The following is a 23,933-nucleotide window of genomic DNA, read 5'->3' on the forward strand; positions in this document are numbered from 1 at the left end:
TTGTTGGCTCTGGTTTCTAATCACTGCCTACAAAATCCCAGCAGGGATACTCAGGTTCCATGTCAGAGCCTCCACCGGATGCACAGGCTATCTGAGGACATCTGAGATGCTCGGCCATCTGGGTTAAACATTGGTAGGAGTCACGCTTTGTCGCTGATGAAACGTGTTTTGTGGTGGCTCTGACGCCTGGTGCGAAAGGAGACTGGGAAAAGGACAGCTGTTGCTGGAGAAGCACAGAAGAACAGTTCCCGCATAAAGCACGAAACATCCAAGAGGTTTTCCACGAGGAATGTTTCCTTTCCTTTGTAAAAATCGAATGAAATCCTTCAGATTTCAAACTGTAAGAATAAAGCACAGATGTCCAGCAAGCTTATACATCGGTAACTTGTCTGAGAATAATTTCCTATTGTCATTTATGTCTTTTTTTCCCCCAGTCCTCGAGCAAAAGCGCGCACCAAAGCAAGTATAAAAGCAGATGTGCGTTGCAGGCCTGACCTTGGTTGCTATGGGTACTAGGGACAGACTTATATTCAACCGCCTGCCTGAGTTCCTGCTAATTGCCGTTGTCATAGCAACGAAGCACCTGATGTAATGGTAGGAAAGGGCAATAATCTTACAAGGGTCCATTTATTTATAGGGAGCGATTCCATCCTGTGCCTGTCAACTTGGAAACGGACTCAGATTAAGTGCTAACATAATCGAACAATAATGTTTATTAAAAAGAAAAGAAAAGAAAAAAACAAAAAAAAACACATACATTCGAGAACACACATAGGGTAATAATTTTGTGCAATTTCCTGCAACAAACAGACACTATAAGAGCCTGTCATATGTTTCTGATTCATCACACAATACAGTGGTCTGAGACCAGAAGTGAAAATGTTTCAACCATATTTGTATCGTTTATGATCAGCAAACCAATGATTTTCAAAAACATAACTTAGTATTTGGTTTGTTTTCTTTTTACTTTAATGTCAGCAAAGCTCAAGCTGCACGAACTCCACAAATTCAAAACCTGATGATCCATGTTATGCAGCACGATCACTGTCACTTTGTTTATTTCTTGGTTTAATTTAGATTTTGAATCCCAGGGTTGCATTTTAAATTACTCAGTCATGCATAGCTGAAAGTCGTGCATGTGCTAATAAGAACGAAAGCAGACATGGTGAGTGACATCTTCACACTTTAATTATTATCAAAAAGGTAAATAACATATTAACAGCACTGCAGCTGCAAAAAAACAGTGTTGACCAGAATAATCCTGCATTCAACTTCTCTATTCAGAGCGGATGGTCAATGATAATGACAAACAAGACTTCAGGGTTCAAGGGGTTTCTTCCTTCTTACATCCTTCGTGCTTTGCGAGGGCGACAGCCATTGTGTGGCACTGGGGTGTTGTCGGTGATGGAAACAACCTCTAGTCCTCCCATGGTTAACCCTTTAATGGCAGACTACACACGGGGGAGCAAAATCAATGCAGGACAGGTCAGCTACGAGATACAGTTCACAGAAATACACTCTTTCAATGGAACAGACGCAACTTCAGTGACAAAATTATCCATTGAGTCCTAGTGCTCCTGAACTTTGTACATATGTGAAAGCTGCCGATTTAGTCACAAATAAAGTGGGTGTAATATTTCTATTAGGGACACATAATATATCTGCATTGTATATTGATTTTTCAAAATGCACATTATAATGTTTTGATGGGCTAATTCATCCAAAAATGAAAATTCTGAAGATGAACGAAGGTCTTATGGGTGTGGAGCGACATGAGGGTGAGTAATTAATGACAGAAATTTCATTTTTGGGTGATTAACTAACCCTTTAATTCAATGATTGGTTTAAGCTTTCAGGGTTTTAATTTGAATTTAATTAGACAGAATGCTCTAGAGTATTATCAGCTATTTACTGGCCACAACAAAAAACAATAAAAAAGAAAAAAAGAAAAAATACTGGTGAGAACTTCAACATTGGTGCACCTATCCATCTCCTGTTCAACTATCCCAATCTATTTTTGCTACAACAAGCACAAGTATTTACCTTGGCTTGCCTATTTTGTATTTTGTAATCTATTTTGTCAAATTAGTTAGCACTGCAGTTGGTAGCTTTGCATTAAATTAATTTATGCCCAACCACATCTGCTTAAATTATTAGTTCACTCAAAAATTAAAATTCTGTCATTAATTACTCACCCTCATGTCATTCCACACCCATAAGACTTTCATTCATCTTCGGAACACAAATTAAGATATTTTTAATGAAATATGAGACATTTCTGTTTTCTCCAGTGACAGTCTATGCAACTGACACTTTAAAGCCCAAGAAAGGACGTAAAGATATCATTAAAGTAATCCATGTGACTCCAGTGGTTTAACCTCAATTTAAAGAAGCAACGCAAGTGCTTTGTTTGTGCAAAACACATAATACTAGGGCTGTCAAACGATTAATCACGATTAATTGCATACAAAATTAAAGTCGGAGTTTGTATAATATATGTGTGAGTAATGTGTGTAATTAATATGTATATATAAATACACACAAATTAATGTATTTAAGAGAAATATAATATGTTAAATGTATTTATATATAATAAAAATTGTATAAAAAATATAAATAAATACATATACTTGTAAATATTTCTCAATATTGTTTATATATTTATATATACATAATAATTACACACAGTGCACCCACATATATTAGGTAAACTCAAACTTTTATTTTGTATGCGATTAATCGTGATTAATCGTTTGACAGCCCTACATAATACAAAATATTAATCTCCAATGCATGTTCACGAGGACACCAAGAGTCATACGTGTTGTGTTAAGCAGACGTTGTGGCATGGACTAATAGTTGGAGATGAATATTTTTAGGGCTGCTCCCTAATAGTCGACTAACCATTAGTCAACCAAAATTTTGGTCGCAGGAAAAAAAATCCACAGGAAGTGGTGAAGTCACGCAGTCTTTGACGGACAGGTCAGTAACAGCTGGTCTATGTGGTAGTAACAGTCGGGCAGGACATCCAAAAGCTCGCCTATCATTCATCCACCTCAAATATGGCTTATCATCTGAAACATGTTAGTAGTAGCAGCTTTACATGGCTGCTTGCTCTAACGTTAACTTAGAAAAATGTGTGCGATTCAGGTGTTTGTGTGGAGTGTGAAAGCTGAATAGTAGCGCACTTACTACATGACAGCTACCATTGTGGCGACGGTGCGATCACTTGCACTTAAAATACATTTTTGGTCATACAGATAAGAGTATTACATCTTTTGAATCTGTGAAGAGTCTACTTGTATTTGTGTGCTTGCAATAACAACAAAACCTTGTGCTTTTGTAAAATAATGAAAGCAAATAGGGTGTGCTTTCTGCCTTCGCTCTCTCTGAACTTCAGCGCAGCAAAAAAAAAAATATATATATATATTTTTTTTAAATAACCGAAACTTCATGTAAACTTGCCTAACAGCCTTAAAAATACATCTATAGAAAGCAAAATGTCTACTTTTAAATATGAACCAATTCAAATGGAAAACAAATATTCTCAGGTTATGTAATCCGCATGAAACGTGCATATAGGTGCGTGCACTACTGTGGAGATAATGAGTCAGCATCATCAATTTCATCACTGCAGCCAAAAATACAGAAAACACTTTATCAATGAATTATTAAAATGTTAAAGTAATCTTTTGGCTGTTTTTCCCTGATGCATTCATAATCATTACTTCTGCCGGTGCACTGTGGCAAGCTTTATGTGTGCGTTTGAATGCTGATTAGGCATTAAAGGCTCTTTATTATGATTTATATGGCTTATTAATAAACGTGCAATTAGTCGACTAATGCTTAAAATGAACTACTAGTCAAACAGAACATTTTTTTAGTTGAGTGCAGCCCTAAATATTTTGAAAATAAAGTGGTAAATTGTATTTGTGCAAACAAAGCACTCGCGTCGATTCATAAAATTGAGGTTAAACCACTGGAGTCACATGGATTACTTTAATGATGTCTTTACTACCTTTTTGGGGCTTGAAAGTGGAAGTTGCGTAGCTGTCAATTGAGGGACAGAAAGCTATCGGATTTCATTAAAAATAATCTTAGGTCTTACGGGTGTGGAACAACATGAGGGAGAGTAATTAATGACAGAATTTTCATTTTTGGGTGAACTAATCCTTTACATGCAACTTAGTCTGAAAGAGTAATGCAAGTCTTAAAACCCCCCTGTTGCCTGCAGCTCTGGAGGGGCTCATTAGATTCTCACCCAGCCTTAATGTCCTCCCACCCGGCTCAAAGTAAGAGCATGCAGACCGCCGCTGAGCTCACAGAACTCATAGGTCAGTTTCAGATTATTGATTGAATAGTCAGCACGCATAACTGTTGCCTTTGCATATGGGCAAATGCAAAGAATTAATATCACTGCTGCCATTCTACTGAAAGGATTGTTAAAAGAAGCAGGATGAAACACAGGTGGTATAAAATCATATAGTCCACTACATTTTTATATTTTCTTAAAGAGGACCTATTATGCTTTTTTACATGTTCATCTTGCTTTAGTGTGTAATGTTGCTTTTTGAGAATGAAAAAGTCTATATCAGCGTCACTGTTTCTGAACTCCCTGAAACGCCTCCAATGTAGTCTTGATTTTTCTTCCGGGAACGAACACATCACAATATTCCTCATTTACATAATAATTCCCACCCAAGGCATAAGCTAAATAAATGTGTGTTGTTGCCATGTCCAAGAGACGCTGTTTTTTTCCACTCCGGATCTAATGTATAGTTATGGTAAGGGGTGTGACATTTCTGAAACTAAAAATGGTTGACCAATAACAACGCAATGCGCCAGCCGCCCGATCAGAGCACATTTTGCTTTTCTGAAGGAGGGGCTTCATGGAGCTATACAGAGCGTTACTGACAGGCTGGGAAGAAAGAAGCTTCAACAGTGTCAAATATATTGTAAAATAATGTGTTTTTTGAACATGAAAACCTATTACAGTAGACTCCAAAACACAAAATCAAGACTTTGTAAAAAAGCATAATAGGTCCTCTTTAGGAAAAAGTGACTGCCTGTGCAAAATTCGCTAATATGATGCTTTTCTGTGTCCCTGTGCAGTTGCAAGGGTGTTCAAAATTCAAAAGAGTCCTCCACTAAGGTCTCTAGATACGGCTCAGGCCCCTCAATATGTATTATGGCCGCCAAGCAAAATAGTAAGTCTAAAAGGTAACAGCACACCTCTCCTCAACAAGCCATGTGATTTAAGGCATCACTCGTGTCTGTAGAAGAAACAGTGTCGTAACAAGTCTATTTTCTTTTACTACATACGTTTGTACCAAGTGTTTTGTTTGTTTGCACCCCTGAACCTGTTTCTATCCATTTGCACATCTGTGCACCTCAAGCTGTGAGCAGCACCTCTGAATGTCACTCCGTGCAGCAGCGTTTAACATCACTTGCGCTGTACCAGTCTTTTGTACTTTTTTTGTTTATTCTTTTATTAGTGGTGTCATCCTCAGGGTTAAGGATCTGAACAAACAAACACCAACAAATTGGATCAAAAACAAATTAAACTTTGTTGAGAAGAGGTGTGCCATTACAATTTTCACTTTACAGATGATTAACTGGGTGGAGAAAAAAAATCGCATACACATACAATATTGTTCAAAAGTTTGAGGTCATTTTTAAAAAAGAAATTAATACATTTATTCAGCTAGGATGCATTCAATTGATTCAAAGTGACATTTATAGTGTTAGAAAATATTTCTATTTAGAATACATGCTATTCTTTTTTAACCTTGGATGGTTTATGGTTTCCACAAAAAATATTAAGAAGCACAACGGTTTTCAACAATAATAATATTAGGAAAAAGCAGAAAATCAACATATTAGAATGATTTCTGAAGGATCATGTGACACTGAAGACTGCTTTGAAATTCAGCTTTAAACACAGGAATAAATTACAATTTAAAATATATTCAAAAAGAAAATTTTTAATTGTAATAACATTATACAATATTACTGTTGTACTGTAAAAAAAAAAAAGCAAATAAATTCAGCCTTCCTGAGCATAAGAGACTTCTCTCAAAAACGTTTAAAAATCATATCGCCCCAAACTTATGAATGACAGAATATATTGAAGGAGGGACACGAGTCTTATCTAGGGACTTTGTCTCATCCAGTAAGCAAAATCCCAGAAAACTTCATGGCAGTGCACTAAAAACTCTCAGAACGCATTAGCATTCACAAAGCAATGCCCTATCAATCACCCACAACATCACAATACACAATATATAAAATATAAATGTAAATATCACTATCTTCTAATTACACATTTGTTCTCAACAGCTGCCATATTCTACATTTCTTGCTATTCTTCTCTACTGTGGACATGAATAAGTCGTGAATAACAATCTAGAGATTCTTGGACCCTTGAATCACAAATATTTTAACTATTATTTTGCATTCTTTTACCTTTCACGACTTTGACATTTGTTGGTATTTACTGCAAACTGTGCTGCCACTGAAGTTTTTTAGAGAACATAGCGACATAGTTCTTGTCTCACTTGAGAGTGGAGGTAAATTATGATGCAGACGGATATACAGATTCAAGACGGCCTATTTGCATTCAAATGTGCACAGGTTTACTTCGGTTTTCAAACAGTTACAGGCAAATTGTCACAAGAAAGTCTTACTGCAATCAATGGAAAATGTCACAGTAGCTAATATTATAGCAAGTAATATTCCCTGGCAGTTCTATGATCTAGTTTAATCCACAACGAAATAATACTGATCCATTTTTTTTGTTGGAGCTTTTTGCTGTAAATCTTTATAGGCGTTAAGTAAAGCTACTCACCAAGCGCCCTGGACCGAGTCCTTTCACCAGCACACGGATGTAGTTGACCCCCTTCGCCCTCGCCTTCTGCTCAAGACAAACATACATACATTTAGATCATTTAGCATAATAAAAACTAATAAATCACTGAGGAAACACAAAACTGCAGGAGCCTAGAATCTGAGGTCTGTCCGCAACTACTAATTTAGATCATAATGCTTGTGTCCATACAGCAAATGAATGATCATCAGTGTGAAGTCATATACTGATTATACCGCCTGCTGTGACTCAGGGCTGTCATTAGACTCTTCATGGCACACGCTGATGAAATTACAAACAAGATTTGAAATGTTACTTTCAAATTTTCTAATTTCTCTTGGCCAGCTAGTGTAAACGTCACTGCAACAGGCAATAAATACACTGCTGATATTCTCGAACAAGAACCAATTTATAAAATGAGGATACATAAACACACATAAGACTTTCATATTTCATTTTGACTGGCCCTGTTTCATATATTACATTACATTTGCTGCATGACTTTAAAATAAATATGTTTGAAATAAAGCAGCAAAACCAGTCCAACACAATCTAAATAAGGGTGTGGTAAAACACTACAAAGAAATGTGCTGCCATCAAGTGGACAACATCCAAATTACAGACTCGTATTGGGACAAAAAGATGCACAACACCAATTAAATGTATCAATTAATCCTTCTGAATCAAATTTGATTGAAATGTCTGATATATCTTTACTAGACGGTTAAAATGAAAATGCCAGCTGCATAAACAGCCATTGTGTTAAGAAGGAGTCTTAAGAACTAGTATGATCAACTAGGGGTAAATATTTTATGTAACTGACTTATAAAAGTTATGAACAGTCTTAAAGAAAAAAAAAAATGATGACTAACTTGTAAGAATAGTTTTAGCAGTTTATGTGATCGGGCTTCATATGGTTTATGCTTTGATAACTATACTAAACTTTACTTTTATTAAAATGTACAGCACTCAGGAAAAGTCTATCCTGCATCCATGTTCTATGCTTTCATTCTTCATATTAAAGGGGACCTATAATTCCCCATTACAAGATGTAATATAAGTCTCTGGTGTCCCCAGAATGTGTCTGTGAAGTTTCAGCTCAAAATAACCCACAGATCATTTATTATAGCTTGTCAAATTTGCCCCTATTTAAGTGTGAGCAAAAACACGCCGTTTTTGTGTGTGTCCTTTTAAATGCAAATGAGCTGTTGCTCCCGCCCCGCTTTGCAAAAGAGGGTGGAGCTTTAACAGTTTGTGTTGCGGTTGCTCAACAACAACAAAGCTGGAGAATCTCACGCAGCCAAAATGAGGATTGTCAGTAACGGTGTTCAGCCTTACATTGATCAAACCGGAGTCGACACTGATGGAGAGACTCAGGAAGAAATTACAACTTTTAGAATGAAACTGGACGTTTCTGAATGGTTAGTGGATACATTTATGTAGTTGCTGTGGAGTTGATTCAAGTCATCCACTAGCATGTGCCGTCATGTTAATCTTTTGTGCAAATCCAGCATTGAAATTATCCTTGTTTGTGAAGCAGTTTGGCGTAAAATGACGGCATGACAACAACACTCTACTACAACAACTCTTCCTCTTCTCTAAAGCACCCCAACATGGCCTCGCCTCACCCCCTGTTGTGTGTTCTCAGGGGTGGGGTTTATGTAAATTTTGGGTTTGTGATGTCCCTAACCCAGGAAGAAGCTCGTTGTAGTCCCTACCAGCCGTTTGTTGTAGTCCTTAAACAGTGAATTATTTAAAAGAAAATAACTGCCTTTGCATTGAACTTTAAGTGTTGTAACTTTGAAGATGTTGTTTATGCTCAAACAGCAACATTACACACTAACTAAAGCTAAAAAAGGGAATTCATAATCAACCACCCCTTTAAATCTTTATAATTTTGTCCATCATACCGCAGCAGCTGAAATCCCAGCGGTCTGTGCTGCAATAGAAGTGGATTTCTTCACATTCTTGAAGCCCTCTGATCCACACGAGGTTCGGACCATGTACTGGCCAGCGCTATCTGTGACTTGGATATGTGTGCTAGAGCCAGAAATTAAGGATAAAAGAGAGTCAGCAATATGTCACCAGTCTACAGTTTCCTAGTGTTTTGGAGAGATGGAGGACAAATCACAGGGTGTGAGCACTCAGAGATGCATCAGCTATTTGAGTTAGGAAAATATGTATAAATAATAATTATATTGCATACTGCAACTATGAACATCTGTAGCCCTGAGAATACCATAATTTCATGTCACATGTGCATCAAAACTGAACACTTCAACCAACACACTAGATGGATAAATGAACAAGCATAATTAAAAACTGAAATAAGTTTCTGCTATAGCACACAGCAACCATTTTCATTGGTCAATCATGACTATTTCATTTTTGTCAGGCATCTTACTTATTATATGTGGCTTTTATGTGTGCGATCGGTAACTCTTCAAACTTCTTACTGTCCCATGTCAGGGAGCTTTCCTGACCCGGAAATGGAGGGAAGAGGCTAAAAGAGGAAGAGAATATAAGCAGTAAACAAACAGTCACAAACATTTTACCATAAAATATAATACAGAATCCTAAACTACCTACTACCTACCTAACTAACTAACTAACTAACTAACTAACTAACTACCTACAAACTAACTACATATCTACCTACCTACCTAATTAACTAACTACATAACTACCTACCTAACTACATAACTAACTACCTAACTACATAACTAACTAACTGCATAACTACCTACCTACCTAACTACATAACTAACTACCTACCTAACTACATAACTAACTACCCACATACCTAACTACATAACTACCTACCTACCTAACTACATAACTAACTAACTACATAACAACCTACCAACCTAACTACCTAACTACCTACCTACCTAACTACATGACTAACTAACTACATACCTAACTACATAACTAACTAACTACATAACTACCTACCAACCTAACTACATAACTACCTACCTACCTACCTAACTACATGACTAACTAACTAACTATATAACTACCTTCCTAATTAACTACTTACCTACCTACCTACCTAACTACATAACAACCTACCTACCTAACTAACTATATAACAATCTACCTACCTAATTAACTACCTACCTACCTAGACATAACTACCTACCTAATTAACTACATACCTAACTACATAACTACCTACTTACCTACATAGCTACCTACCTACCTATCGACCTGGGGTGTGTTTCCCGAACAACGATGTAACTCGCTGCTGAACTACCATAGTACGATGCATCGTTGAACAAATCAACTAGCTAGTTACGACTGTTTCCCAAAACCGTATTGTCGTAAACTTGTCGTTCAACCACATTGGTGAATGATGTCACGCAGGTGGTGAGTAATAACTTATTTAAATGAATCCGTTTGAGATCGAATTCATGCTAGAATTTCTGCTATAAATTACGGACATGGCATTAGAGGACTAATTCTCATTTTCCTCAGTTATTTTGCTTTATTTCCAGATTAAATCAAATGCTTGTTCTTACGTACTAGAGCACGTACACACACGCACACTCTCCAAAAACGGTGCTTAAAATCTCTTGACAAACTAAAATATATAAATGACATTTGTATATATTCGAAATAAAAGATATACATTATACTTAACATCAGCTTGCTTATTTTGCTCAAGATAATGATTTATTAAGTCCACATGTCATAAAAACAGGAAACTATGCTTCTAACCACAGCCCGAGAGCTGTCGTTCCAACAAGTTTGCGATACAGTTTGCGAATGTCCGTTTGAACTATGGTTGCGTGAAACACCAAATCGTTGAACTATGTAAGTAACGACATAACTTGCGACGTTAGTTGGCTAACGATGCTTTTGGGAAACACACCCCTGCTTAACTACCTACCTAACAACAAAACTACCTACCTAACTACCAACCTACCTACAAACAAAACTACCTAACTAACAACATAACTAGCAACCTACCTACCTTACAACATAACTACCTAACTGTCTGTCTGTCTACAGTGTCCGGAGGGTATATTTGTTTTAATGGCCCTAAAAGTTGGATTTAACTATCAAAATATCAGGTTAATAATTTATATTTCTTAAATATTTTAAATATGAGGGAAGAACAAAACACTACACTTGGTTAAGGTATTTATCTGACAAAATTATTTGGTAAACTACAGTTACAGGTTTTATTTTACTATGCAAAAAAATGCAAAGAAAAACTATAAGCTCACAGTAAAAGCATACACTGACTACAACATAATCAGTTATTAATATTTCGTAGGTCATGTCTTGTTTTTGCACGCATTCACAGCCTGGCGAAAAATTATGTCCGCACAATTTTGCATGTTTCATTGCATTATTACAATTAAAACTATTGACTCTAGGCAAAACTACATAATGTGCATACAAAATCTTTAACAATATTTGAATATAGATGCTTAATATGTCTGTGCAAACCATGATAAACTACAATTCATTCAAATGTTTGGGATAAGAAATCTCAGGGGTTCATTTATGCAATAATTTACTTCATAAGACCTGCCAAAAAAGGTTTGTGAGCCCCAGGGTTAAAGCGAAATTTGAAAGCAGATATGGCTGTCAGTGTTTCTATCATACTCTTTCAGTCGTTTTCCTGTTGCTGATGGGCTCTTGGTTTCCACGGCATCAGACTCTTGTAATCGAATGGCGCTGCATGACAGCGGACGCTGAAGCCCCACATTTCCTCCACTGCAGGAGAAAACAACCAATTAGATCCCTTAATAACAAAATATGTCCAGAGTGTGCAGAGCTGGAATCCAGACAAAAGGTGACGATTCGGTTTTAATGTTATTGTCGAAAATAATAGTAAAGAATGAGTATGTGTGTCCAAGCCAAGCTTGTTAATGATAGTGAATATGGTACTAGGAGGTACTTCAAAAAATGTCACTTTATAATCATGTTGTGATGTCAAAAACACAATACTAGCATAGTAAATGTCCAAGAAATGGTATACATATTCACTATTAACTTCGACTTTTGCCTCAGTAAACTCTTAATTTACTGTTTATTAATAGTTAGTATATATGGTCATGCAGAATAAGGCATTAATAAGTACTAATAAACAGTCAGTATACAAGCTAATAAGCAAATAGTTAAAAGTGAGAATTGTTCCCCATACTAAAGTGTTACCAAATAAATAAATAAATAAAAATTACCATGGCACTATATTCAAAAAATGGTATGACTGTAATATATGTCCTTAATGATAACACCATGATACCATAAACAAAATCCAGGGTAATATCATGGCAACATTTGTTAAGACAGTGTATGCAATATTAAAAAGTAACTTAAATATAGCAATATCATAGAGAATATTTGTCTTTTACACAAATAAACAACACTTTATCAGATATGCTGCTTTTACAATCACATAAACCACTTACATTAAACGCCCAGATGAATTTAAGCCCTCAAAAAGCTGCTGGCACGAGCCTCGAATGAGGCTGTATAACCTGTGATACATAATGTGTGTTTTAAATCATGCAGTTTATTCACGAACACACACACACATGACTTTAGGCTGCTTTGCGGACATTGAGGGTCGCGTAGTGTGTGTGTAATGGGAACGTCACAATCATCCTACTTTTCAGAGGGGTGCTTTACTTACAGTTTAGACGCTAAAGTATCAAATGTGATTTTAAACGAAGTAAAGTATTTTGTATTATGTTGAGTTAATAATATGTCTGATAAATGAATTATAGTATTTTATCTTCTTAATTGTGAATACCGCCAAACGTTTGTTCTCCAAAATCTCTTCCCCCTATTTAAAAAAAAATAAAAAAAAATGGTCACGTCTATTTCGCAAACGTCGCAAAGCACTGCGATAACACGTGTGTTCAACATGGCGGCGCCCTTCACTAGAGTTTACCGACCATTATGGAGGATAATCACTACAACTACATCAAACGGAGGGGTGCGAAATGTTTCATACACTAGGCAACAGTGGTCTGCGCAGAATGTCAAAACTGCGGGTGCTGCTGCGTCTCTGTGGGCGCTGCATGGAGCTGTATGTGTGCAGAGGCTGCCTGTGGTCTCTCAGGACAGGAGCCCCATAGAGGAGAAGTTCATGGAGCTTATGCAGCAGGTAAGGAAGAATCAGTATTGCACATGAAATTATTATTGTTGTTGCTTTATTATTGTTTTAAATACACCATGCATGTTCATTCCATAATTTTTTTGGACGTGGTGACTGTTTTATGTATGTATGTATCTTCTTTTCCTAATTTTAGTATGCTATATTTTGAGGCTGTGTGTCTATGTGATTTAGTATGCAATGCATTCATAACCTTATTAATGAATCCATTAATCTGCATGCCACCTGTCAAACACATCTCATAGGATTGTTTATTGTTTCAGATGGAGTTAGAGAGAAGTCTGCTTGCGGACCATGAGCTGAAGCTCCTGGATGATGCTGCGCGGATGAGTCGGAAACAAGAAGAAGATTATGATTCAGATGAGGAGGAGGATTACAAAGATAAAGAAATCGTTACAGCTCAAGATCTGGAGGACGTTTGGGAACAGAAACTGAAGGAATTTCAACCAGCTCCGAGGACACAAGGTGAGCAATCAGCAAACATCAGTTTTTTATAGTGTCCAATGGAAGCTTGTTTCCGCCACTAAAAAATAAAATAAAAAAGGTAATTGTGACTTTTTATCTGACTTTTTTCTCACAATTGTGTTATAATGTCAGAATTGCGAGATATAAACTCGCAATTGCTAGAAATAAAGTCAGAATTGTGAGATATATATATATATATAACAATTCTGACTTTTTTTCTCTGTTACGAGTTTATACCTCACAATTCTGACTTCTTTTCTCAGAATTGTGAGATATAAACTCGCAATTGCGAGTTATAACATCCAATTCTGAGAAAAAAAAGACGTAATTTTGATTTTATAACTCACAATTCTGACTTTATAACTTGCAATTGAGTGTTATAGTCAGAATTGCGAGATACAAACTCACAATTTAGAGAAAAAAAGTCAAAATTGTGAGATGTAAACTTGCAATTGCAAGAAAAAAAGTCATAATCGTGAGATAAGTTGCAATTACCTGTTTTATATTTTATTCAGTGGCAGAAACAAGCTTCCATAGTTTCCCCATAGAGTCAGTTGGCATGAAACATAAGATTTGATAGTCTATTCTTCCCTAATTCTTGAACAAGAAAAAATGTTTGGATGGTGGTGGTTTTGCTATTCCTGTGATGTCATGTGAGTGACAGGTTGCCCCGCCCTTGTGACAGTAAACACATCATCGGAGAAGAGATGTCACTCCAAGAGGGAGTGGAAGCTATTTTGATTCAAAGATTACGAGAGCACATTGATTTTAAAATAAAATAATGATGTGCATGTATAAATCATTTATAATATTTCTGCAAAAAAACAAGAATTATTATTTCATGGTGGCTTTAAATCGTTGCTTTGACATAAGTTTTGTTTTAATGACACATTAAAGCGCCACAAAACGGGATTCATTGTTTAAATTTCTTTAAAAATTACAAAATTTGTGTTTTTTTTTTTTTTTTTTTTTTTTTTTTTTATATCAAAAGTAACCTTCTCTGCCTTGTCTGTCGACGCGTTGTCAGTGTCCTCTTTGTTCATGAACGTGTGGTGTGAGATGGCATGACTTGTCGGACATAGCAACAGTAACTAAAGGGGAAAGGGGTCTTTGCGAACGGTCATTTAAGTTGTTGAATCACAACTCATCTCTCAATGTATCACTCTACAGGTGTTAACCAGAAGGACGTGAGTTCTTCAGAGCGTTGTTTAGCAGACAGTCTCATCTTGCTGGTGAAGAAGGACATTGGCAGTCAAAAGCTTTGGCTCTTGCCTCAGATACAGTGGCAGATGGGAGAGACTCTTCGACAGACGGCTGAACGTGCCCTTGCAAGTCTTCCAGGTAAGATTTCCATGGTAATATCCATTTAGACAGCTTCTGGTTGGTCTATTTTCACTGTGGAGTTGATGTTAGCTTTAACAGGAGCTTAAAATCAAACATTTTAATAGGCTGTCATCTAATGATTACAGTTTTTGACCACTTAATCACTGTTTAAAGGGGTGGTTTATTACGATTTTAATTTTTTTAACTTTAATTAGTGTGTAATGTTGCTGTTTGAGCATAAACAACATCTGCAAAGTTACGACGCTCAAAGTTCAATGCAAAGGGAGAGATTTTATTTAACAGAATTTTCTGTTTAAGGACTACAACAAATGGATAGTAGGGACTACAACGAGCTTCTTCCCGGGTTAGTGAAATCATAAACCCCGCCCCCGAGAACACACAACAAAGGGGGCGGGGCCATGTTGGGCTGCTTTAGAGAAGAGGAAGAGTTTTTGTAGTAGTGTTGTTGTCATGCCGTCATTTTACGCCAAACTGCTTCACAAATGAGGGTCAATTCAATGCTGGATTTGCACAAAAGATTAACATGACGGCACATGCTAGTGGATGAGTTGAATCAACTCCACAGCAACTACATACATTTATCCACTAACCGTTCAGAAACGTCCAGTTTCATTCTAAAAGTTGTAACTTCTTCCTGAGTCTCTCAATCAGTGTCGACTCCGGTTTGAACAATGTAAGGCTGAACACCCTTACTGACAATCCTCCTTTTTTGGCTGCGTGAGATTCTCCAGCTTTGTTGTTGTTGAGCTGTTAAAGCTCCGCCCTCTTCTGGAAAGGGAACCGGGAGCAGCAGCTCATTTGCATTTAAAGGGACACACACAAAAACTGTGTTTTTGCTTATACCCAAATAGGGGCTTAAACTTCACAGATACATTCCTGGGACACCAGAGACTTATATTACATCTTGTGAAAGGGACATTAAAGGTCCTCTTTAAAGAAAAGCTCAGTTTGGTTTGTGCTTTTGAAAAGACTTGAGGCCAAAGTTCCTTTTTACTCATTTCCAAAATCACATTAGGTATATGCACTAAAAAAAATTTATATCAGGGAAATTCAGCCTGACAGTCATGATACATTGAATTGCTGCACTCTGCAGGTTAAATTTAGGGCTGTTTGTGAATGATTATTTTGGTAATTGTGTAATTATTTTGATGATTAATTGAGTAATTGGATTTTTTTGTGGTAATAAAATAGACAAAAGTAAAAAAAAAAAAAAGCCTTTAATTTTTTTTTTTTAATTTTTTACTTAAAATACATATATAATAACAAAGAGGCAATAATATTTGGTTCAAATAAAGTATCAAAAGCAAGTAATCATGGATTTATAGAACAACACTTAAAATAGATAATATATAAACAATCAACTTATTTACTTTATGTATTATAACGAATGCCTGTAGAGGGTGCCAACGGCCTAGTGATTGTTACACTTTACAGCAGATCAAATCCTTGTTTAATATTGGCGCCAATTCCAGTATTTTGCTGGTTACTTGAAATGGATAAATTGCAATCAAGGATTTTTTTTTTTTAAAAATTTAAATTGAGTATTTAAATTTAATCGAGGAATAGTGACAGCCCTAGTTAAATTTTCTGTTTAACTCTGTTTAATTTGACTTCTGTAGGTGCTGATCTGAAGGCTACATTCCTTGGTAATGCACCCTGTGGATTTTACAAATACAAATACCCAAAGGACATTCAGAAAGAGGGCACTGTTGGAGCCAAAGTGTTCTTCTTCAAAGCTGTGCTGTCCAGCCATAAGCACTTACCCCTGGAGAAGAATTCATTTGCCTGGGTAAAAAAGGATGAACTCCAGGACTTCCTGAAGCCAGAGTACCTGAAACAAGTCAGACGCTTCATTATGGCTCTGTAATATGCGAATAAATGGACATAATGGAGAATGTTTTTTTGTTTGTTTTTTTTCCTTCAGATTTTTGGACGAAGATTCCATGAGTTTAGACCCTATTCAATCTGATTATGGCAAATGACAATATGAGCACAGTTCAGATTGTCTTATAGGGGTTATACAGTATGTCTCATGCACTTGTATGTTGTCACCTGCCCTGTATCTGTATATTTATTTATCATACTTGGTAAATGGAAACCTCTGTGACAGTGTATGCAATATTAAAAAGGGTCCGATTTATAGCATATGATCTCATTGTTGTATATATTTGCATAATGTGGCATGAAATCATGTTTTCAGCAAAGTGAACATTAAATTGTGCATCTCACTTTCATTTCTTTCAGTGCACATATTTTGTCTTTTAAAGTACTGCCACTTGAGGGCAGTAGATGGACAAATAATAGTGGACACAGACCCTTTCCCCGTTTTCAAAAGCACAGAGGATATCCAATTATGCTTTTGGTCGGCATATATCTGTCTTGTCAGATTTAAATTCCTTGTACTTGGGGTTTCTCTTATGCACTTTTATGTCTTTCTCTTGCTCAGCTGTCAAATTGTCATTGACTTTTGTGCTGCGCTGGTGGAAATGGGGATTAGTAATACTATGAATTATTTAGGCACCTTGATTATGTAGGTCTCTAAAAATTGGCTGTAGACTGTCATTTCTGCCAGTGTTTAGGGATTTGGAGGAGAAATTACTTTCAGAATTCGTCATTAATAGTGCAGCTGTGGGCTGTGCGGTGGGTGACTTTTTAAAAAGTACATACTTGAGAAAGAAACCAGTTTTTATGTAAGACTAAGTGAAATATGACTTCTTTTGAAAAACCGCAGTGTTCCTAAAACATCCAAAAATGATTTCTTATTTTTGTTTTGGGGGGGATACGACCCACATATTTCTTGACAATTTTTTTGTGAGATTAGGTCATGGTCCTTATGCACCAAAGCTGTACATTCCTTATAAAAAGTACTTTGTGTTTAATCCTGCTTTCCTTTTCCCTCTCATTGAAACTATTTAATGTCAAAGTGAAAATGTACAGTTAGTAGGCAATATCATGAACAATATTATGCAAATAATAATTTGCATAATTATTCACCCCCTTCATTTCAGCAGTAATTAGATGACAGCAAATTCAGCCTTGAGTTTGTGGATAGCTTTCACTGACCACTGCAATGTTCCCCATTCTTTTTCCAAAACTGCAAACTGCATGCTTCTTTCTGCAAAACTGCTCCTTTCAAGTCCATCCATAAATTCTCAATTGGATTGAGATTGATCTGGCCACTCCAGGATATTAACATTGTCTGTCTTAAAGGTACTGTATGTAATTTATTGACTGTAGGCCTATTGCAGATATTTAGGAAATATGCTTCAAGTTCACATACTCGTTTCTCTGAAAAACTGCTACAGACAGTTAATCTACTTTGAAATGTGTGTTCCATGTCGGAATGTTTTTGTTTTGGTCTGTGAGACTCCGCCCACTAATATACAAAATAGTATTTCGATACCCCGGGTTGCCAGATAAACACAGCATATTGCAGCCATGAAAGCAAGCAAACAAACTAGGCCAAAGATCGCTGATTATACCCGACATAAAAAGCCTCAACATCCATCTAAGAATCTCTATGAACAGGAGCATATATATATATATATATATATATATATATATATATATATATATATATATATATATATATATATATAAAATGGATAAATTATCTCATCAACTTGCAGTGTGTAAGTCTCCTTGCCTTCCATTGTCAATTTCGCTCCCTCCTGTTGCCTGCGAGTGCAATCTGGCAACCCTGATGAGTGTGTAGTTTTTGGTCATTATTTTGTTGGAAAGCCAAATCTTCTCTCAAGTCATATGAGTCCTACAGGATTTAACAGTATGCTGTGACTTTCAAACCCTCACAAGCCTTCAAGGGTTTTTCATCTTCAGTCCTGGGGACTCACCATCCAGAAATTTTAAATGTCTCACTAATTAAAAGACCTGATTCATCAGCTTCTTCTAGTGTGTTGAATAGGGAGATATATAAAATATTCTAGGAAATGGGTCCCGAGGACTGGAGTTGAAAAACACTGCTCTAGCCCTTGTGCTGTGTTGAAAATCCTTTACCTAAATTGGTGTAAAAAGTACCTTAAAACCATACTTGAGTAAAAGTACAGATACCTTACAGCGAAAATGACCCCATTACAAGTTACAAGTCACATATTTCTATATGACTTGAGTAAAAGTCTTTTTAACAGTACTTCTGTCAGGACCACTTTCGTCAAATATGATTGATAATGCATAGAATTTGTATTGGCGTTATGGTTCTGTTCTAAGCAAAAACTCCCTAGGGTACTCCCCATGCAGCCTAGCATGGATAAGAGCAGGGAGAGCAGCAATAACCCCCCCTAGGGTAAACAGAATGAATGAATGAAGGATGCATTTATATAGCGCTTTCCTATGTACTACTGTACACCCAAAGCACTTTACAATCAAATCAGGGGTCTTTCCTCATCCACCACCAGTGTGCAGCATCCACTTGGATGATGTGACGCCAGCCACAGTACAATGGTGCCAGTGCGCTCACCACACACCAGCTGTAGGTGGAGAGGAGAGAGAGTGAAAGAGCCAATTCAATGGATGGGGATTATTAGGAGGCCATGATTGGTAAGGGCCTATGGAGGGGTTACACCCCTACTCATTACGAGAAGTGCCATGGGATTTTAATGACCACAGAGAGTTAGGACCTCAGTTTAACGTCTCATCTGAAGGATGGTACTTGTTACAGTACAGTGTCCCCGTCACTATACTGGGGTGTTAGGACCCACACAGACCACAGGATGAGCACCCCCTGCTGGCCTCACTAACACCTCCTCCAGCAGCTACCTGGTTTTCTCAGGAGGTCTCCCATCCAGGTACTAACCGGGCTCAGCCCTGCTTAGCTTCAATGGGCAACCAGTCTTGGTTTGCTGGTGAACAGAACCAACATATGAAGATATTATTAATGTCAATAATTTATCATCTCCTAAATCAAACACCTGTGATTTAGCAACTACCTGCTAATGCACTCGCATTCACGTAAAGTAGCCTTGTTTAGAAGTTTGGGTGAGTAAAGGCAAAACACACAAGATATAGTACCTTCATTGTCCTTAGATGGCAATATCACTTCTTTATAGAAAACTGCTTGAGAAAAAGTTAGGTGCCATGCAAAATGTAATGTGTAATTGCATTACTCATCACAAATGTATTGGAGTGAAAAGTACATTTACTTCTTCAAAAATGTAGTCAAGTAGAGAGTAAAAGTTGCCAATATCTTCTTCTCAGTACAACTACAAAGTAGCCAAAAAGATACTTAAGTACAGTATATAATTACATTTACTCAACAACTTTACACTAATGGTTCCAGCCTTTAAAATTCCGGGTAAATCTCTGATTATGCTATATTATTACCAAATACTGGATTCAATTTTTTTTACCAACTCATTTTCTTTCTTCTTTTCCCCATCATGAGTGGACACACCCCCTCCTGCTGATTGGCTCACTCTCTCTCCTCCCCCATCACGAGTGGACACACCCCCTCCTGCTGATTGGCTCACTCTCTCTCCTCCCCCATCACGAGTGGACACACCCCCTCCTGCTGATTGGCTCACTCTCTCTCCTCCGCCATCATGAGTGGACACACCCCCTCCTGCTGATTGGCTCACTCTCTCTCCTCCCCCATCACGAGTGGACACACCCCCTCCAGCTGATTGGCTCACTCTCTCTCCTCCGCCATCATGAGTGGACACACCCCCTCCTGCTGATTGGCTCACTCTCTCTCCTCCGCCATCATGAGTGGACACACCCCCTCCTGCTGATTGGCTCACTCTCTCTCCTCCCCCATCATGAGTGGACACACCCGCTCCTGCTGATTGGCTCACTCTCTCTCCTCCCCCATCACGAGTGGACACACCCCCTCCAGCTGATTGGCTCACTCTCTCTCCTCCCCCATCATGAGTGGACACACCCCCTCCTGCTGATTGTGCACCTCAGTTTTTGAGTGAAAATAAAAGTTCAATCAAGCTTTTTCACCTCAAAGAAAAAAATCCTGAGGTGCATAAGCTCAGATCAATGAGGCCTACGATCAATCATTTCCAAAAAGAAATACAAAACCTGTGCTAATTGAAAGAAAATAAGTTGACAAAAAGATTGAATCAAATATTTAGTAATAACATAACAAAATGATTGATTAATAAATGGTGTCATCGGACGCACGAGCGTTGCCACTGTGTTTGTTGAATGGGTCTGGTAGTAACTTTGTCGCATTTAAGTTTGGCTAAGTAATGGTTCTTTTCTTCTACTGTTAACATAAAATAATACTGGCTAGACGTAGTTTTAACTTGTATTTTGCTTGATATCAGAAATAATCTCCTCTAGAGAGACTCTGTTGTTATTGATTCTTTGTGGAAGTCTACCGGGACTTAAGTTTGTTGAGTGTTATTGCCTTTGAAACCGTCTATAAGCAATTTGCTGTATGCCACTAATTTTTGACTGGAAACACCAAAAAAGTACAAAAAAGGAACTTGTTATACCCTGTTTAAGCAAAGTCAGTAGGTTTTAATCAATATCATAAACTAGCATTTTTGGAGAAAAAAGAAAATCCTCTCTGGGTCAGAATGACCAAAACACAAGAAGCATCCCAACAGCATGATACTGCCTTCAAAATGCTTCACAGAAGATGCGTAGTGTTCAGATAACCTGCATTTTTTTTGATGGCCAGAAAGCTTCAGACCACAGAGCCATCTCTCCAGCCAGCTCTTGGTGACCTTCCATTTAACATGGTCACATGGTTTTGAGGACAGCCAGCTCTAGGTAGATTAATAGCAGTGCCGTGCTCTTTCCATTACTTAATTATTGATTTAACTGTACTCCAAGGAATATTCAATGACTTCTTGAAGTCTTATTGTAGCCATTCCCAGACTTGTGCCTTTCAATTACTTTTCCGCTGAATTGCTTGGAGTGTTTTTTGTCTTAATGATGTAACTTCTGCCACAATATTGACTCACCAGAAGTTGGATCCTCCAGATAGAGTTGTTTTTATACAGTCAATTGAATCTCTTTGACTATACACAAGTGATTTAACTATTTTCTTCATTAACTATTTTTCTATTATGTAAAGGGGGTGGTTTTATTTTATATTCAGTTTTATTTTAAATCCCTTTATAGAATCTTGTCTGATGATGAGCATCAAAAAAAGCCAAAAGAAATCCACTGTGATTCATTGTTGTAATGCAACAAAACATGTTTCCACTGCATCTCAAGTCTACCATTAATTCAGATATTGGCATATTGTTCTAGTTTTATTAGTTCACGTATACATACAGTGCTTTCTACACCTAAGCGTACTCAAGTGTCTAACCTAATAACGGTGAGAAAAAGAACATTATGCATGTTTGCTGTGAAGTCATTTCAGCACAAATCCCATTTCAAATTAAATTGGTCACATTTAGCTCATAAACACGTTTTACCTCAACAGCCTAATTTATAATTGAAGGTTAAAACAGGGGCTCAGAGGTCTTAAGAGACATCTAAATGGAGCCGGTAAAGCAATAAATGGGTGCAAGTACGAACCTTCCCTCCCTTTAAAGACCTAAAGCGCTGAGCTCAGCTGTATGAGATCAGGTGAGGTTATTGAGGGGATGTACCACAATTAGCTGATCAGCATGTTTTGTCCTGGCTCATGTCTCACACTTCTATCATGGTGCTTTGTCATGTCTGAGAGGATTAAACACTCCTTGACGATATTAGAATTGATATGCACTTTTTTCCTCTCCTCGGTTTGTTTGTTGTTAGACACCAAGTCCCATTTCAAATTAAATTGAATGACTGCCCTGTAAAAACAAAGCCTAGAATCAATCGACCATTTATAATGTGCAGGGAACAATGCAAAATCTATGGGAATAAAGTCCCACAGGAGAAATTTAACCCTAGTTAACCTAACACTGTTTCCATTAGCTTTCTTTCTCTTTCTTTTTTTAATCCATGAAAGCCAATTAAATTTAACAGACAAAGAGTCTATTGGTCTAAAAGACTATGCTTATTATATACCATGAAACCCCTTTGTGGGAGACTCTTCTTAAGATATACAGACTCATTTATATTATTGTTTGAGACTATTGCAATATGACAGACAACTTGTTTCCAAAATTAAATTAGCTTTATATTGCCAAAACAAATTAAACATATAAACCTGATGTAAAACATTTTCCATGGTAAACTATTCTTGAATGCATACATCACAAAGAAGGAGAGATATAGAGAATTATGTTTATTTTGAAAGAAATTAACACTTTTATTCAGTAAGGATGTATTAAATTGGTCCATCAGTCACAGTTTCCACAAAATATGAAGCAGCACAAGTGTTTTCAATAATTATGAATCTTGAGCAGCAAATCAGCATATTAGAATGATTTCTGAAGGATCATGTGACACTGAAGACTGGAGTAATGATGCTGAAAATCCAGCTTAGATCACAGGAATAAATTACACTTTAAAATATATTTTAAAAGGAAACAATTATATTAAATTAGAAATAATATTTCACACTTTCACTGTTTTTACTGTATTTTTGATCAAATGAATGCAGCCTTGGTGAGCAGAACAGACTTCTTTCAAAAACATTTAAAAAATCATACCAACCCCAACCCAAACTTTTCATTATTCAATATATCTTAATTCAATGTGTTAACTTTTATAGACTTAAAAATACATTTTAAAATCGTTTTTCCTGTCACATTTTCCGCAGATCCTCTAGCACCCCTTGTGACCACTGGACCCCAATTTCAAATCCACAAACCTGCATACAGTTTTCTTTTCTTTTCTTTTCTTTTCTTTTCTTTTCTTTTCTTTTCTTTTCTTTTCTTTTCTTTTCTTTTCAGAAAATGTAAAAATCTAAAGTTTAGAACTAATTTCATAGGCGGAGGTTGAACCAACTCCAGGATAAGGAGTTGCGGAGATGCTTTCCTTTTAAAAACACATTGCCACACAACCTACTACACATCCCAGCATAAACACTCCCAATATATTATTTATTAAAGCGATCACATTCACAAACCACTGTTAATTTTAACAGAAAACCAAGCCTTACTGTATGCGTGATTTGGCATGGTAGAAAGCGCACAAAGAGCGTTCCTTTTATAATTACTAAAAAGCTGTCACTCATCTTAATTCATTACGAAGTTTCTTCACAATCAA

The 23,933-nt window shown here is 36.8% G+C and overlaps 2 protein-coding genes across 2 annotated transcripts; one reads left to right on the forward strand and one right to left on the reverse strand.

Annotated features, from left to right (window-relative positions):
• Positions 1-1,166: 1,166 nt before the first annotated feature.
• Positions 1,167-12,444, reverse strand: mrps11 (mitochondrial ribosomal protein S11). The gene is made up of 6 exons (XM_067400430.1): positions 12,295-12,444; positions 11,486-11,596; positions 9,270-9,368; positions 8,776-8,905; positions 6,848-6,913; positions 1,167-1,451 (listed from the first exon to the last, which is right to left on the reverse strand). Exons 1-6 carry the CDS (start codon positions 12,372-12,374, stop codon positions 1,344-1,346), a joined length of 594 nt encoding a protein of 197 aa, XP_067256531.1. The 5' UTR covers positions 12,375-12,444; the 3' UTR covers positions 1,167-1,343.
• A 300-nt stretch (positions 12,445-12,744) lies between these two features.
• On the forward strand, positions 12,745-17,208 carry mrpl46 (mitochondrial ribosomal protein L46). The gene is made up of 4 exons (XM_067400429.1): positions 12,745-12,995; positions 13,268-13,469; positions 14,640-14,810; positions 16,433-17,208. The coding sequence occupies exons 1-4, from the start codon at positions 12,753-12,755 to the stop codon at positions 16,678-16,680; spliced, it is 864 nt and encodes a 287-aa protein (XP_067256530.1). The 5' UTR covers positions 12,745-12,752; the 3' UTR covers positions 16,681-17,208.
• The last annotated feature ends 6,725 nt before the right edge of the window (positions 17,209-23,933 follow it).

The sequence above is a fragment of the Chanodichthys erythropterus genome, chromosome 11, assembly GCF_024489055.1.
Source record: "Chanodichthys erythropterus isolate Z2021 chromosome 11, ASM2448905v1, whole genome shotgun sequence".
Taxonomy (NCBI): domain Eukaryota; kingdom Metazoa; phylum Chordata; class Actinopteri; order Cypriniformes; family Xenocyprididae; genus Chanodichthys; species Chanodichthys erythropterus.